The sequence below is a fragment of the Erinaceus europaeus genome, chromosome 12 (assembly GCF_950295315.1).
Source record: "Erinaceus europaeus chromosome 12, mEriEur2.1, whole genome shotgun sequence".
Lineage (NCBI taxonomy): Eukaryota > Metazoa > Chordata > Mammalia > Eulipotyphla > Erinaceidae > Erinaceus > Erinaceus europaeus.
In genome coordinates this window covers 88,261,309-88,277,969 of record NC_080173.1, presented here as the reverse complement: position 1 = coordinate 88,277,969, position 16,661 = coordinate 88,261,309, and the positions used below count along the sequence as shown (strand labels likewise).

Sequence of the window (16,661 nt, the reverse complement as noted above, 5' to 3'; positions counted from 1 at the left end):
CTCCCCAGGTTTGCTTAATTTGCAAATATATGTATATATATATATAAAAGACTCACAGAACTCAGGGAGCCCATTTACTCACTAGCTCACTAGTTGATTACAAAGGTTGCAGCTCAGGAATAACCAGACGGGGGAGTCAGGCAGTAGCGTAGAAGGTTAAGTGCACATGACACAAAGCGCAAGGACCCTGGCATAAGGATCCCGGTTCGAGCCCCCAGCTCCCCACCTGCAGGGGAGTCGCTTCACAGGCGGTGAAGCAGGTCTGCAGGTGTCTATATCTTTCTCTCCCCCTCTCTGTCTTCCCCTCCTCTCTCCATTTCTCACTGTCCTATCTAACAATGACATCAATGACAACAACAATAATAACTACAACAACAATAAAAAAATCAAGGGCAACAAAAGGGAAAATAAATAAATATAAACAAAATTTTTTAAAGGAATAGACAAACAAAAGAGGCACCAGGAGTGCGGGGAGGAGGGGTCAAGGTCCCACATGCCTTTCACAGGTTCACCCTCTCCGTCACCTCTGCATGTGTCCACTAGTTCAGAAGAACCCAAAACCCCCTCTTCAGGGCCTTCATTAAAGGAGCATAATTGGTTAAACAATTGGTCATTGGATGCTGAACTCAGCTCCTCCCTTCCCAGGAAGCCAGGCTCCTACCCTAGAATCAGGTCGGTTTCCCTGGCAACCAGCACCCACCCTGGTGGGGGGGGCATGTTGTCTCCAGTTAGCTGCAGTAACATAGCACGAGATATATTTACCACTCATCATACTGACACACTGAGGAAACTCTTAAGTGTTTAGAGAGCTTTGGACCAGGAACTGTGGATGAAGTGTGTGTGTGTGTGTGTGTGTGTGTGTGTGTGTGTGTGTATTGTTCTTCATCTGAATGATGAAAATATTTCTTAGGAAGCACAAGATTCCAGATGAATACCTCTCTCCTCCTCCCTGTCAAGCAACTCTTCCTACTTGAGACCCCTGCCTTAGGCAGGAACATGGTGGGAAAAGGTGGTTTGAAGTTTAAATTCAGGAACCAGACTTCACACCCTGACTCCACTGTTATGCACAAACTGTGTGCTTTTGTTTACCAAACCTTCCCACATAGGAATGCCCATATAGAAGATTGGCATGAGGAACACATAGCTTCTCACCTCAGAGGATGGAAGCCCCCTGTCCACCAGGCCAGCCATCTGTGTTTCTCTGCCACACCGCTAGTAACTTGTTGGGTTGGATGACACTGGTTGGAGAGACTGTCTCATGGGGGCCGGGAGGTAGTGCACCAGGTTAAGGGCACATAGTTCGAAGCACAAGGACCTGCCCAAGGATCCCGCTTCGAGCCCCCAGTTCCCCATTTGCCAGGTTGGGGGGGGGGGTCACTTCACAATCAGTGAAGCAGGTCTGCAGGTGTCTCTCTGTCTCTCTCCCTTTCTTTTTTTTTTTTTAACTTTTTTTAAATCTTTATTTGTTGGATAGAGACAGTCAGAAATTGAGAGGAAAGGGGGTGATAGAGAGGGAGAGAGACAGAGAAACACCTGCAGCCCTGCTTCACCACTTGTGAAGCTTTCCCCCTGCAGGTGGGAGCCAGGAGATCAAACATGGGTCCTTGCACACTGTAACGTGCACTCAGTCAGGTGTGTCACCACCTGGCCCCTCTCTCCCTTTCTATCTCCCCCTCCTTTCTCAATTTTTCCCTGTCCTATCCAATAAAACGGGGGGAAAATGGCCTCCAGGGGCAGGCACAGAGCCCCAGTGATAACCCTGGAGACAAAAAATAGAAGAGAGAGAGAGACTTCTCATACATTGTAGGATATTTATCAGCATCTCTACCCACTGCCCAGCAGTTGCCAACAGCATCCCACCCCCTCCTAGGAGTGACCCTCCCAAATGACTCCACATTCCCCAAAAGTCCCCCTTGAGGTAGGAAGGGGGTCACCCCTGGCTAACCGTCACAGTATTGGCTTCACGGTACCGTGGAACTGACTTCCAGTGTAGTCCACCCCTTTCAGCGTGTCCCCACTTTACAGCTAAAAAGCGCTGTCACCTCTGCCATCACCGCCACTCCCACACCCCACCCTAGGTCTGCACTCAAGAGTTCTCCCCTCCCCACCCCCAGCGTGTCCACACTGTGGCAGGGGTGCTCAGCTGAGTGCAATCCAGTCCTGATGTTCTCCTGTCAAACATTTCCTTCAGGACAAAGCACAGGTGCCTTGGTCACTGCTGTGAGGCTGACCTCTAAGATCCCTCACAGCTCCTGCCCCAGCCCCAGTCTTTTCTGTTCTCTGAACCACACAGAGATACAGGCCCCCTAGCCATGCACGCACAAGGTGTATCCTCAGGCCCCCAGGCGTTTCCTCTCTGCGTTATCTGCCTCTCTCTCCTGTCTACTCATCTATTTCCACCTCCTCCTGTGGACTAAAATATCACTCCCAGTCAGAGACCTCCCATGAGACGGGCCAGTTCATTAGTCCAGAACCTCAGGCTCCCTCCTGTGGTAGATTCAATCCCGAATTACTACAATCCCTTATTTACCTTTTCACAAGCTCTAAAACTGTGCAAATGATTCCTTGTATTTCTAGCCTGTGGTCATCTTACTAGGAATTATCGTTTCTTTTAAATTTATTAGTAACTTAATATTGACTTACAGAATGATAAGGTACCAGGGGTATAATCCCACACCGTTCCCACCCCCAGAGTTCTGTATCCCCTATCCCTCCAGTGGAAGCTATTGCAGTTCTCCTAAGGTTGCAGGTAGGGGTTGACTATTACTTCTATAACTATCTGTATATATTTATACATATATTCTAAGTCACACCTACACCTACTACTAATTCCAAATGTCCTTTTTTCCTCTTCTTTCTCTGGATCCTGATAAAATTGGAGTTCAGAGCCCTCTGGTCATCTTCCCCCTATCATTTTGGTCCACTGGGAGTATAGACCAAAGATCTTTATGAGATGCAGAAGATGAGAGTTCTGGCTTCTGTAATTGCTTCTTTTCTGGACATGGGTGTTGGCAGGTTAATCTAGGAATTATTTTGGAAGTGTTGTTTAGGTGCCCATGCTATGCCAGATAGCAAGGAAGCAGCCAGAGGAGAAGGTGTCTTCTTCTCCACTGACTGGCGAGGAGGAGAAATGCTAAATAATCAGGAACACTCAAGCTAGAAATGCAGGTGTAGAAAGTGCTGGGACTACCTCACATAGTTTGTGGCACTGAGTTGCCAATGCACACGATTGCCTAAAAAGTAATCCCACGTGCGGCCCAATGAAGTGGCATCAGGGTTGAGACCTTGAGGTCGGCCATTGGCCCAGCCTAGAGTCAAACACTTCATATCCATGATCTTGGATGTTTCTTATTGAATGGGGGTACTGTTACTCTACTCCTGGGGTTTCTGGAAAGTTGGAAGGAAAATGTTTGCAAAGCTGTTGGCAGACTGCCTGAGCAAGGGCTTCCTAGGAATTCTGAGTTATTACAACCTCCTCCCCCGGAAGTTTGATATGGTGTGCTTCTCAGAACACCCACCAGGGGGTGGCATCGGTCTGTGAGGCTTGAGGAAAATCACTTGTGGGCTAGCTGGGAGCAAGACATGCCCCAGGCTGGGTCTGACAGAGGCTGGCACAGCTACCCCAGGGCACCTGAACTGTGTCCTCACAGAGTGGCAAAAGTAACAAGAGGGATGAGGCCTTATCCTCCCAGATAAGATAGGAAAAATATATAAATACCATTAATTATAAACCCCATCGATCTGACCTAGGGTCCATGTCTATCTATACTTAGTGCAGGAGCCTGTGCAACCTCTACATCCCCACTGGTCTGAACTCTCATTCCATGGTCACAGATAAGAACATTCTAGGCTGCGCTCATTTCAGGACCAGTCTTCTGCAGGTGGCAGAGTATGTTGACCCAGCTTCCTTTCAGAGAGTGGAACAGTCTCTACCATTGTTGTTCTACTGTGAAGGCAAGGTCCTGTACAGGCCCCCAGGAGGGTTCATTGTTGGTCATCATTTCTCCTTTGGCTAATTCTGCTTCTGTTTCTATCCATGTTGGTCATCACACCAGGTTCCCTTGCATTGCTTGATGCTGCGGTCTATTTACATAATCACTGTTTTGCCTGAGACCCGCCCTGCCTGCAGGGTATTGGTTTAATCCCCACTGGTTAGAATCTTCGCAACAGCTGGAGACCTGCCCTGCCTGCAGGGCATTGATTTAATCCCCACTGGTTAGTTAGATGGAAGCTTGCTATTCTCTCCACCCACGTTCCTACTCACTTCCTTTTTCCGGCCTGCCACTTACGCCTCAGAAGATATAAAGGCAGATCAATAAAGGCAGCATTGCATTGCATTCCCGCTCAGCCATGAGTTCCTGGTCGTCTCTCTCCCACCCGCGAAGCTAGCATCTGGCACGCGAACAGGGACCGGCAGTTCATGATCTGGTTCCTGATAGAGATGAGCAGTGACAGTGGAGGGAAGTCTAGGACCATCATATATATGTAGGTATCCCAGGATTCCCTGACCGTGGCCCCAATGATGGGGTGCACCCGCCTGGTAGTAACCAAAGGGGCCCTCCCTGTCTCTTGACCTTATCTGGCTTTTGTAGTCCTTACTTTATCTGACGCGGTTGGACTTAGAGTGATTGAGGGAAGTGAAATAGGAAGTAGGTGAGGAGGGTATCTAGGTCTAAGTAGAAACTATTTGATCAAGTACTTTGTAGTGTCTTTTTTAGGTCTTTTTACTTGCTTGCTGCACTTACTGAATCACTATAGACTTGTGTAGGATAGATTCTTGGTAGAACAGCACTGGGTTGAAGCTCGGAGTGTCCACACATTTGGTCAATTCTGTTGTATTGTCTTTCGGGGCAGGTGCTTGTGTGGGGTTTGCAGGCCTTCTGGGCTGGGTGTGAGTGTCAAGTTAGAAATGCTGGCTGCTGATGTACCACCCACATCTCAGATCATGTTCCCTCAAGCTGGCCCTAAAGCGAGCTATCTTTGGTGCCCCGGAAGCAAAACCTTCCCAGCTTCCCAACCCTTCACCAAAGTAATTTTTCTTCCTTGTCCTTTGCCCTGCAGATAAACTGTGTGACATTCCCTCACCCAGACACCATGCCAGAGCAGCAACTGCTGAAACCCACCGAGTGGAGCTACTGTGACTATTTCTGGGTAAGTCGTGCCTCAGTTTCCTATACACTATGACCCAGAGTGAACTTCCCAGAGAGGCATGAGGAGACTTTTGCTCCAAAGACAAGGACTTCCCCTGACAAATCCCAAAGATCCGGCAGTGAATTTAGTAGCACCTGTGGTGAGAAACCAAAGACCCTTATGGAACCCAGATCGTTTTATAAAAGAGAGTGAGCAGGATTTTCATTCAGGGTGAAAGAAACCCCCTATCCAAAGGCAGGATAGCTGGAGAGATTGGGGTTTGTTTGTTTGTTTGTTTGTTTTTTGCTTACTTGCTTGCTTGTTTTTGTTTTGTTATCGTTTCTACTCCGGGAAGGTGGGAGACTGGAATCCACTTCTGCTGAGGATATTATGTTGTATGTAGCATGGGATGTTATGTTATATGTAGGGCTTCACACCTAGGGGCTCACTGTTTCCATCAATGTTGTCAGAAGTTGGACTCAAGGATCTGTGGAGAGCTCCTACTTTCAGAAGTGTGTGGTTCTAGAACTTTTGCAGATGTCAGAGACATAGCTCACCAGGTGGGAAATGTGTCTTACACTTGGCGCCCACTTTGGAACCCTGGCACCACATGAGAGTACCACAGTACTGGTGCTGGGGAAGTTCTGGTGCTGTGGGTTTCCCTCACCCTCCCTTTTTTCCTCTTTCTCCCCCTCCCCTCCTTACCCACTCACCCTCACCTACTCCCTCCATCTCTCCCTTTCTACCTCCCTCTCCCCTCCCCCTCTTTCCCCTTCTCCCTCCCTCTCCCCTCTCCTTCCCCCTCCCCTTACTTCTTTCTCCCTCTCTCACCCTCTCCTGCTCTCCTCCCCCTCTCCCCTCTCCCCATCTCCCTCCCACTCCCCTTCTCCTCCCCCCTTGCCCTCTCTTCCCATGCCTCTCTCCCTCCTCCTCCCCTTCTCCCTCTCTTTCTATCTGAACAAAAAAATGACTTTGTTATATGTATATATATATATATATATATATATATATAGGAATCACTGACAGAACCATAGGATAAGATGGGTACAACTCCACATAATTCCCACCACCAGAACCCCACATCCCATCCCTTCCCCTGATAGCCTTCCCATTCCCCAACCCTCTGGGAGTATGGACCCAAGGTCACCGTGGGATGCAGAAGGTGGAAGGTCTGGCCTCTGCAATTGTCTCCCCACTGAACATGGGTGTTGGCAGGTCTATCCATACTCCCAGCCTGTCTTTCTCTTTCCCTAATGGGGCAGAGTTCTGGGGAATTGGAGCTCCAGGACACATTAGTGGGGTTGTCTGTCCAGGGAAGTCTCATTGGCATCATGCTAGCATCTGGAACCTGGTGGCTGAAAAGAGAGTTAACATACAAAGCCAAACAAACTGTTGAACAACCATGGACCTAAGGGCTGGAATAGTGCAGGTCAAGAGTTGGGGGGGGGGGAGGTCTCCGCTTTGTAGATAGCTAGTAGGCATACTTTAGTTATATTCCAAAGGGCCTGTGGCTATACTGCACAGGTGTGAAGCCCCAAGTCTGAAACAAACAAAAAAGAACATTTTTATATTGTTTAATGGATGTTGTATTTCAGTTTTGCTAGATGTAACAAGTTCTGGAGGTAGGCAGTAGTGCTGGTATCATAAAAGTATGGATGAACTTAGCACCACTGAATTGTACACTTAAAAATGGAGCTGGGAAATGGCATACTCAGTTAATGCAGCACACGTTACAGTGCACAAGGACCTGAGTTCAAGCCCCTGGTCCCCATCTACAGGGTGGAAGTGACACGAATTGTGAAGCAGGGCTCCAGGTGTCTCTCTTTCTCCTTCTCTATCTCCCCCTCCCCTTTTTAATTTCTCTCTGTCTCTATTAAAAGAGAAAACAAATATATAAGTAAATTAATTGTTTAAAAAATGATCAGGAAGGTTAATATTATAATGTGCCTTTTTCCACAATTAAAGAACTGTCACTTAACTAATACAGAATTGTTGGGTAGTATGCCAGCTCCCCCGGCTTCTGTCTCTAATCCTGCCTAACTAAGCACCAGCATGCCTGTATGGCATTGGTTTGATCCCACTCAAAGCTGCGGTCTATATCCATAAATCACTAACTAAGCACCACCCTCCCTCCAGGGCATTGGTGGTTCTGTGGTAGAATTCTCGCCTGCTCCGCCCCCTCTCCTTGTCACACCCTGATTTTCTAACACTCTCTTTTCGCTCCACCCTCTCTACATCACATCCTGTTTACACCCTACTTGGCAAGTATATATAAGGACAGATTTGTGAGTTTTCAGTTTAGTTTAGTTTTAGCATAGCTTGGTGTAGATTGAGCTGCGTTCTGTGTGAATAAAGAGATATTGCGTACAGCTCAACCATGAGTCCCAGGTCATCTATCTCCCACTCGCGAAGCTAGCCCGACACAGAATTGGGATGGAAAAATAGCTCACCAGCATAGTGTGCTGCTTTGCCATGTGCACAACCCAGATTTGAGCCCAGGACCCACTTCATTGAAGAAAGCTTGGAAGGGCCAGGGGTTAGGGTTAGGGTTAGGGTTAGGGTTAGGGTTAGGGTTAGGGCTAGGAATCCATACCCCCAGCCTGTTTCTATCTTTCCCTAATGAGGTAGGGCTCTTGATAGATGAGACACATTGGTGAATTCATCTGTCCAGATAAGTCAGGATGGCATCATAATAGTGTCTCCAAGTTCTTGGCTGAATGGCAGTAAGAAGAATGCAGGATAAGTTGTTTTTTAAACTGGAACCCAAAGGTAGAATAAAAGGAGATGAAATTAGAGGAATTAGCTCCAAAGTCTATTTTAGGTATGTTTCACGGTGCCCATAACTTTAGTGCGTTTTTTTTTTTTTTTTTGTCTTAAGCCTGATAACTTATCTGTCGTTTGACTGAAATCTTGTCTCGGAAGAATGTATCAGAATTGAGAAAGCTGGATTAGGACAAAGAATAGCATGCGGAGAAACTGTGTAACTCAAAGTAGAAATTCTCAGTGGTCTTCTCTAGCATTGTATCTCCTTGTTCATCAGGCCTCTGTAGCAGAACCCTCTCTGTTGATATGGTCTTTAATGACCCTTTCTACTTGCTGGATCCTCTGTGTGGATGAATTGACTGGCATATGCAAGTCCTAAGGAGCATAGATTCAGATTGGAGTCAGCATGTTGGATAGTTTTTCTTTCTTTTTTTTTTCCTTTTTTAATTAAGTTCTAGTATTGCAACAATGGGTTGCATAAATTTTGTTTGTTTGCTTGTGTTTGTAGAGCTAAGGTTTTGTGCATATGCAATTTCTCTGCTCTGGGCTATGTTATCATTCAGACGTGTATAGAGAGACACAGAGGGGTAGACTTCAGAAACCTAAGCTTTCTCCAGTGCCATAGCACCTCTCATGTGGTGCCTGAACTTGAGCCTGAGTCACGTTGTATAGCAAGATGCATGCCCTGCCCAGTGAACTCTCTCTCTGCAGTCCTGAAATGCAAAAATCTTAAATGTGCAGGGAGAAACCTGGAAGTTGCCAGAGCAGCCCCTGCAATGTGGTCCATCCTGTCGAGTGTTATGAAAGATATTAGCTGGGTGACTAGAAAGCTTTGGGTCAGGGCAGCATGGCACAGGAGCAGAGTGGCATCCAAGGACCCTTGCAGATCCCTGAGGATGGTCACTGGGACAGTCCCCCCATGCATCAGTCACTCTTTTCCTCTGGCCTCTCTCAGCACATCTGCACTAGAAGGGAACTTAGTGATGCAGTCCACTCTTGTTTGGGGGGTGGTGGTGGTGGAGGACATAGCTTAAGATAGGAAAGACTGGGTCATGTGGAGCACCCAGTCAAGTACACATATTATCTAGTGCAAGGACCCAAGTTCGAGTCCCTGCTCCCCACCTGCAGAGGGTACTTCACTTCAGGAGTGGTGAAGGAGGTCTATAGGTGTCTATTTTTCTCTTCTTCTATCTCCCTGTTCTCTTTCAATATCTTTCTGAAAAAAAAATGGCTGCCGGGAGCAGTGGATTTATAGTGCCAACACTGAGCCCTAGCAATAACCCTAGTGGCAATAAAAATAAATAAATAACAATAAAAAGATAGGAGATATTTGGCCATCTTGCACAGTGGCTGGAAGGAGGCTAGAAGAGGAATCTGGACTTTGGGCAGGAGTTGTCACAGATGCACCTCTCTATATTGTCAAAGAACCTCTTCTTTTTTTTAAATATTTATTTTTATTTATTCCCTTTTGTTGCCCTTGTTGTTTTATTGTTGTCGTTATTATTGTTGTTGTTACTGATGTCATTGTTGTTGGGTAGGACAGAAAGAAATGGAGAGAAAGACAGACACCTGCAGACCTGCTTCACCGCCTGTGAAGCGACTCCTCTGCAGGTGGGGAGCCGGGGGCTTGAACCGGGATCCTTATGCTGGTCCTTGCGCTTTGAGCCACCTGCACTTAACCCGCTGCACTTCTGCCCAGCTCCCAAAGAACCTCTTCTTAACCCCTCCCATTAAGTGTGAAAGCATTTGATTTTGCGCTCCTGGAGGAAGGGAGCCTGTAGTGGAGGAGGACGCAGGTGTAGGCTCAGTACAGACCAGGCCCTGGGCAGGCTCTGAGAGTAATCTCCAGTGGTCAGGGCTGTGTGGGCAAGTACCAGGATGAACGTCCGGTAGCACAGGCCAGGCAGGGATGCCCTCAGCATGCAGGCAGCAGTATAAGCAAAAATGAAGCCAAAATCCACATGAATTTGAAATACACTTAAGAGTATTTATGTGCAAAACTGAATGGAGCACCGAGTTTGCATTTCATTGGCTTGATCATCTTCCCTAAATCTTGACTTTTTTTTTTTCAGTTTGAGTAACATGAGATATTTATATTTAATTATTAGTGATTAGCAAGATTGTATAATGATTAACAAGATTGTAAAGTAACTGGGGCACAATTCCATACAGTTCCCACCACCAGAGTTGCATGTCCCATCCCCTCCATTGGAACCATCCCTGTTCTTTATCCCTCTGGAAGTATGGACCAAATTTCTTATGGGGTGCAGAAAGTAGAAAGTCTGGCTTCTGTAATTGCTTCTCTGATGGATATGGGTATTGACAGGTCAATCCATACCCCCAGCCTGTTTCTATCTTTCCCTAGTGGGCTAGGGCTCTGAAGAGGTGAGACTTTGGGACACATTAGTGAGGGAAGTCAGGATGGCATCATAGTAGCATCTGCAACATGGTGGCTGAAAGGTGGTAAGACATAAACCAGGATACATTATTTAGTAAACAGGAACCCAAAGGTATTGACTTTTATCTTAAAATGACTAACAAGAGATGTCTGTGACTGAGTGCCTATGAATGCTGAGCTGAATCTCTATGGCATTCATCCCAAAGTGACCATCTGAGAAGAGGAGCACTGTGCCCACCTCTACAGATGATATAGCCTAGCCTTGGGGTGAGGGATGCGATAGCCTAAGGTCCCTTAGCTGGGATCTCATCCCTGGAAGCTACCATGGGCTTTTAGGAATGTGCACTGGAGAGAAGTCCTTGCTTGCTATGTGAGAAGCTGGTGGGGAGATGAGTTGGCTTCAGGTTAAGGATGCATACCCTAGGGTTTTATGTAGTCACAGTTTAGGGTTTGGACACTGAGACTTCCCAGAGGGGCCGACTCAGCTTCAATAGCTGATTGGTTGGAAGGAAGAGGACATTGCAGACCATGCTCTTGGCTCTTTGTTCTTCTTTCTCTTCTTTTTTTTTTTTTCCTCCTCCAGGGTTATTGCTGGGCTGGGTGCCTGCACCATGAATCCACCGCTCCTGGAGGCCATTTTTTCCCCCTTTTGTTGCCCTTGTTGTAGCTTCGTTGTGGTTATTATTATTGCCCTTGTTGACACAATTCGTTGTTGGATAGGACAGAGAGAAATGGAGAGGGGAGGGGAAGACAGAGAAGGGGCGAGAAAGATAGACACCTGCAGACCTGCTTCACCGCCTGTGGAGTGACTCCCCTGCAGGTGGGGAGCCGGGGGCTCGAACCGGGATCCTTACGCCGGTCCCTGCGCTTTGTGCCACATGCGCTTAACCCACTGCACCACCGCCCGACCCCCCTTCCTTCTCTTCTTTCCCAGGTTGGGAAATCAGACCCCATGTGGGGATGGTAGCATCTGTAAAGGCTTCAGCACCACATAGTCCCGTGGGAATACTGACAGAGGGGAGAGAGAGAGAGAGATTGCACAGCAGGGATGGTAGCAGCTGTAAGCACTTCAGTACCACATAGTCCCATGTGAATACTGACAGGAGAGAGAGAGAGAGAGAGAGAGAGAGAGATTGCACAGCAGGGATGGTAGCAGCTGTAAGCACTTCAGTACCACATAGTCCCATGTGAATACTGACAGGAGAGAGAGAGAGAGAGATTGCACAGCAGGGATGGTAGCAGCTGTAAGCATTTCAGTACCACATAGTCCCATGTGAATACTGACAGGAGAGAGAGAGAGAGATTGCACAGCAGCCAAGACTGTCCCTAGTCCTCACTCTGGGACTGATGGGAGAATGTCAGACAGGCCCTTCTGGGTCCCTTCTGGGATTTGTCATCCCTATATGTCATCTTCCTTGACTCCACCACTCATGCCACCTAATCTTTTGTGCTTCTGTTTCCTTTCTAGGCTGATAAGAAGGACCCCCAAGGCAATGGCAATGTGGCTGGGTTTGAACTGCTGCTTCAGAAGCAACTGAAAGGCAAACAGATGCAAAAGGAAATGTCAGAATTCATCCGGGAGAGGTGAAGACTGCGCCCTTCCCAGCTCTAAGGACTGGTGACAGGGACCCACCTTAGCCACTTAGCCCAAGGGTGGTGCACGGTGGGAATGACACTGTACCCCAACAGTGGCTGGAGTGACAGGCTCACGGCTCCTGGGACAACTCTGGCCACCAAGTAGCCTTCCATCTGGCAAGCAATAGTTGGGGGTATGATGAGAAGCTGCCCCTGTCTCGGGAATATGTGTTTCTAGTTTGCCACAATCTCCATCGCCCCCTGTTGTCGGCCTGCTCTGACTGACTGCTGTACTTAGCCGCTGAAATCACAGCTTCTCATCATAACCCCAAATGGGGACTGTTACCTTGCCATCCATCTCCAAACTGTAACTGTGTCTTAGTCCTGAGGACAGCGGGCACAGCTCGCTTCTCCCTCCCCTGCCTCCAGGGAGCTCAGTCTAGTGGGAGTGTCAGATATGTTCATTGTGGTCAGTGCAGGGATTGTAGCAGCGAGTTGAGTAATTTGCAGTCATAAAGGAGGAAATAAACTCAGCCAGGTGCAAAGAGGGGCAGATACAAAGAGAAGTCCCCATCCCCATCTCTCTGCTCCTCTCAGGCCCTCCAAGGATCCTGAGATCCTGCCCTGTTAGACACATGCTCACATACCCATGCCCCTAACAGGTCTCTCTCTCCCTCTCCCTCTCCCTCTCTCTCTCTCTCTCTCACACACACACACAGACACACAGACACACACACACACACACACACACACACACTCACATACCCATACCCCTGACAGATCACACACACACACAGACACACACACATAAACTCACATACCCATACCTCTGACAGATATCTCTCTCTCTCTCTCTCACATACACACACACACACACACTCACACACACACTCACACTCACATACCCATACCCCTGACAAATCACACACACACACACACACACACACACACACACACACACACACCTTGCCCTTTGAAGTTTCCAGGACACAATAGAAATATTTATAACAGTGGCTCAGGAGATGGCACAGCAGTTCAGGCATTGGTCTCACAAGCATGAGGTCCTAAGTTCAATCCCTGGCAGCACATGTACCAGAGTGATAGCTGGTTCTTTCTCTTTCTCTTCTGATCTTTCTTATGAATAAATAATTTTTTTTAAAAAAGAAATATTTATAATAAAAAACCATGTGTTTTTTAGCACTTTTTTTAAACTGTAACCACAGTAGTGATGCAACAGTTCGTTGGCATTTTAAAGCATCGCTTTTCCTTAGGAGGGCTATCTTCTATTTTGTGTAATAAGATCTTTAGTTTATGACCCATGAAACTGGCAGGAGATTGAGAGGTGGCATAGCTCAGGTGCAAGGAAACAAAAGTATAGAACAGGCAAGCAGGAAAGGATCTGTAAAGCCATGGTTTATACTTTCATAACAATGTCACGTCAGTAGATAAATGGAAGCCACCATTTGGCCTTCCCTGAGAAGTACAGACTCCAGCAGTCTTTCCAGAGCCTCTCAGGGTGTGGTGGGGGGAGCCCTTTTTCAACTGGGAGAGGAGGGGGGCTGAGCTGCAGAGGAGGAAGTGCACTGAGACAGGGGGGCCATGGCTGCAGTGCAGGGAGGTGGGATGGGAGGGGGTGCCATGCAGAAGAGCTTCATGCCCGCTACATGTGGTTTTCACTGAGAAGCCTTTGGAAAATTGAGCTGGGAGGGTGGCATGATTTGACATTCTTTCAGGAGAAGTCATCTTGGCTGCAGACAGGAGGATACAAGCTGTCAGTTTAGTCCCTGGGGGGAGAGCTCGGGTGAAAGGAACATGGAGGGGGCCTAGAGGTTAAGCACACATGGTGTGAAAGGACCAGTGTTAGCATCCTGGTTCGAGCCCCCGGCTCCCTACCTGCGGGGGAGGGGGGTCTCTTTGCAAGTGGTAAAGCAGGTCTGCATGTGTCTGTCTTTCTCTCTCCCTCTCTATCTTCCCCCTTCTCTGCCCTACCCAAAAAGAAGAAAAGAAAATGAAAAAAATGGCCACTTGAGCAGTGGATTCATAGTGCAGGCACAGAGTCCACAACATAACCCTGGAGGCAAAAAAAAAAAAAAAAAAAGAATGACTGAATGAACATGGAAAAGGCAGTGGAAGTAGAAGACAAAGGGAGAGGGAGTTAGACTTAAATAGACAAGACGCTAGAGCTCAGCTACAGGTGAAGCAAGAGCAAGAGTGCCAGGTGCCGAGATAGTTCCTGTCACTGTGCTATCATGAACCTTCAGCCTTCCCTTGTGCTTCTGTTGATCAGCTGTATCTGGGACAGGAGGGAGAGTCTACAGCCAAAGAGTGTCTCTCGACTTTGCTCTTTTTACCCAGTGATAGACTGGGGGAGGGGGGTGTTCTTCGGACCCTCTGGGGATTCTGTTTGTCCCAGCCCCTCCATCTCCCAGGAGGTCCAGAGGACCTCTTAGGCAGTGAGCATGTCCACTGAGCACACATTCAACACAGATGTGACAGACAATACGGGACAGTCCCCAGAGAGCTGCCTCCAAAGTATGTCAAGGGCTTCCCTGCTAGGAGTGAAGTCCAAATCCATTTCTTCTCCAAGGAAATGGAAACAGCCAAGCTCTGGGCACTGCCTGGTTTCTATGGAAATGTCCATGCCCTGCTGGCTTGGTAGAGGTATTAGAAAGCTGGGATCCCTTAGAGAAAAGTTCTAGTCCTGTTTCTCATGGTTACTGCCACCGTGGAGGTGGAACCTGGGAGGTCTGGGGCTGGGAGGGAGATGGCAGCACAAAGTATCCCCCTTTTTTTTTAATTGAGTGGCCTCCCATGGGCCTGGCCCTGTGCTAGGAGCGGTGTAAATGACAACTGGTCATCCTTATGGCCCAGAGACAGGTGAGAAGATCCAGAGAGAGAGATGGAACCAGGAAGGTTTGATTCAGTGACTTTTTTTTTTTTTTTGCCTGCAGAGTTATCGCTGGGGCTCAGTGCCAGCCCTAGGAATCCACTGCTCCTGGTGGCCATTTTTTTCTATTTTCTTTATTGGATAGGACAGAGAGATATTTAGAAGGGAGGGGGAGATAGAGAGGGAGAGGGGGGCCCAGGCAGTGGCACACCCAGCTGAGTGCACATAGTGTGAAGCGCAAGGATCCAGGTTTGAGCCCCCAGCTCCCCACCTGCAGGGGTGATGCTTCACAAGCAATGAAGCAGGTCTGCAGGTGTCTATCTTTCTCCTTCCCTCTCTATCTCCTTTCCTCTCTCAATTTCTCTCTGTCCTATCCTGGAAAAAATGGCCTCCAGGAGCAGTGATTCAGAGTGCTGGCGCCCAATCCTAGAAATAACCCCAGAGGCAAAAAGAGAGAGAGAGAGAGAAAGCTAGACACCTGCAGATAAGCTCCAAAGCTTGTGAATGATCCCTCCTCCCCTGCAGATGAGGAGTGGGGGATTGAACGTGAACCTGGATCCTTGCTTTTCGTACTATGTGCGCATAACCGCGTGTGCCACTGCCCGGCCCCCAATTCATTGATTCAAGGAATTTATATTAGGCAAGTGCTGTGTGTGAGATAAATGAAGAGAGCCATTGTCTCTCGGAGCTTATGGGTTGATGGGTACCTTTACGTGGTTAGCAGATGACAGGCCTGCAGGTGAGGCACACCGAGGGCTGATGTGCTGGCTTTTCTCCTCTTGCAGGATAAAGATTGAAGAGGAATATGCCAAGAACTTAGCAAAGCTCTCACAGAATTCTTTGGCTGCCCAGGAGGAAGGGTGAGTGAGAAGGGTAGGGAGTGGGGAGGTGAGGGAACACTCTGGAAGGGGTGGGAGGTCCCTTTTCATGCATACGTGATAACTGGTATGAGTCCTGTTGGTTGGGAATGTTTCTTCTTCTCTCATGAAGAGAGAAAACAGGCTTTCTGGGAGTCACCTCTGACAAGAACGTAAACTCCATCAAATCAGGTCCATGCAACCTCACTTAACTGAATCACTTCTGTAGAGGTTCTGTCTCCAGGTAAGGACTGCACTCAGTGTTACAGCTTCAGCCTAAGAACTGGACGTGGGGGGTGGAGTGAAGGGAGGGAGACAGACAGACAGACATTCAGTTCCTCATGGGATGGCGACGTCTTGGTGTCTACACAACATGGAAAACATGCAAAAGGGAACTAGATTGTTGCATTCATTCATTCATTTCTTTTATTCTAATTCATTTTTATTTTTAGTTAATAGAAGTGTATATTAACACCATTCCTGCCACCAAAGATCTGTGTCCCTGCCCCCACCCTCCTATAATGAAGCTGAAAATCTACCTTCACCCTCCACCCAGAGGTTTTTTGTTTTTTGTTTTTTTACTTTGAAGAAATACTCCAAACGTAATCAATTTTTATTTGTTTTTATTTTGATTAGAGACAGAGAGAAATTGAGAGAGGATATGGGTTGGAGGGAGTCACCCGCAGACCTGCTTCACCACTCAGGAAACTTCCCACCCTGCAGGAGGCGGGAACCAGGGGTTTGAGCTGGGTGTGCCACCACCCACCACCTGGCCCCAGCTGATTTCTTTAATGAAGCTGGAAACTTTGAACATGGATGATGTCACTGGTCATGGGGCTAATTTTTCATTCAGGGAGAGGGAGAGATACTATAATGTCAGAACTGTCCCCCAGTGCTCTAATGTCTCCCATACGGTATCAGGATTTGAACCTGGGTTGCACCCATGGCAAGTTAGGTAGATTCCCTACCCAGTGGACTAGCTCTGCAGCCCACTAGAGAGTTCCTTTTGCAATGGATGTGTTTATAGGGGTCAGGGAGGGCTGCTAGTGGT

At 47.8% G+C, this 16,661-nt stretch overlaps 1 protein-coding gene across 3 annotated transcripts in view; it reads left to right on the top strand.

Moving 5' to 3' along the window:
* GAS7 (growth arrest specific 7) overlaps positions 1-16,661 on the top strand; it is a 282,047-nt gene that overhangs the window by 241,636 nt on the left and 23,750 nt on the right. For all 3 annotated transcript variants that reach the window (XM_007522665.3, XM_016188358.2, XM_007522673.3), the window contains 3 exons: positions 5,062-5,151; positions 11,760-11,875; positions 15,539-15,613. In XM_007522665.3, coding sequence (XP_007522727.2) covers positions 5,062-5,151; positions 11,760-11,875; positions 15,539-15,613 — 281 coding nt within the window. The remainder of the gene's footprint in view (positions 1-5,061; positions 5,152-11,759; positions 11,876-15,538; positions 15,614-16,661) is intronic.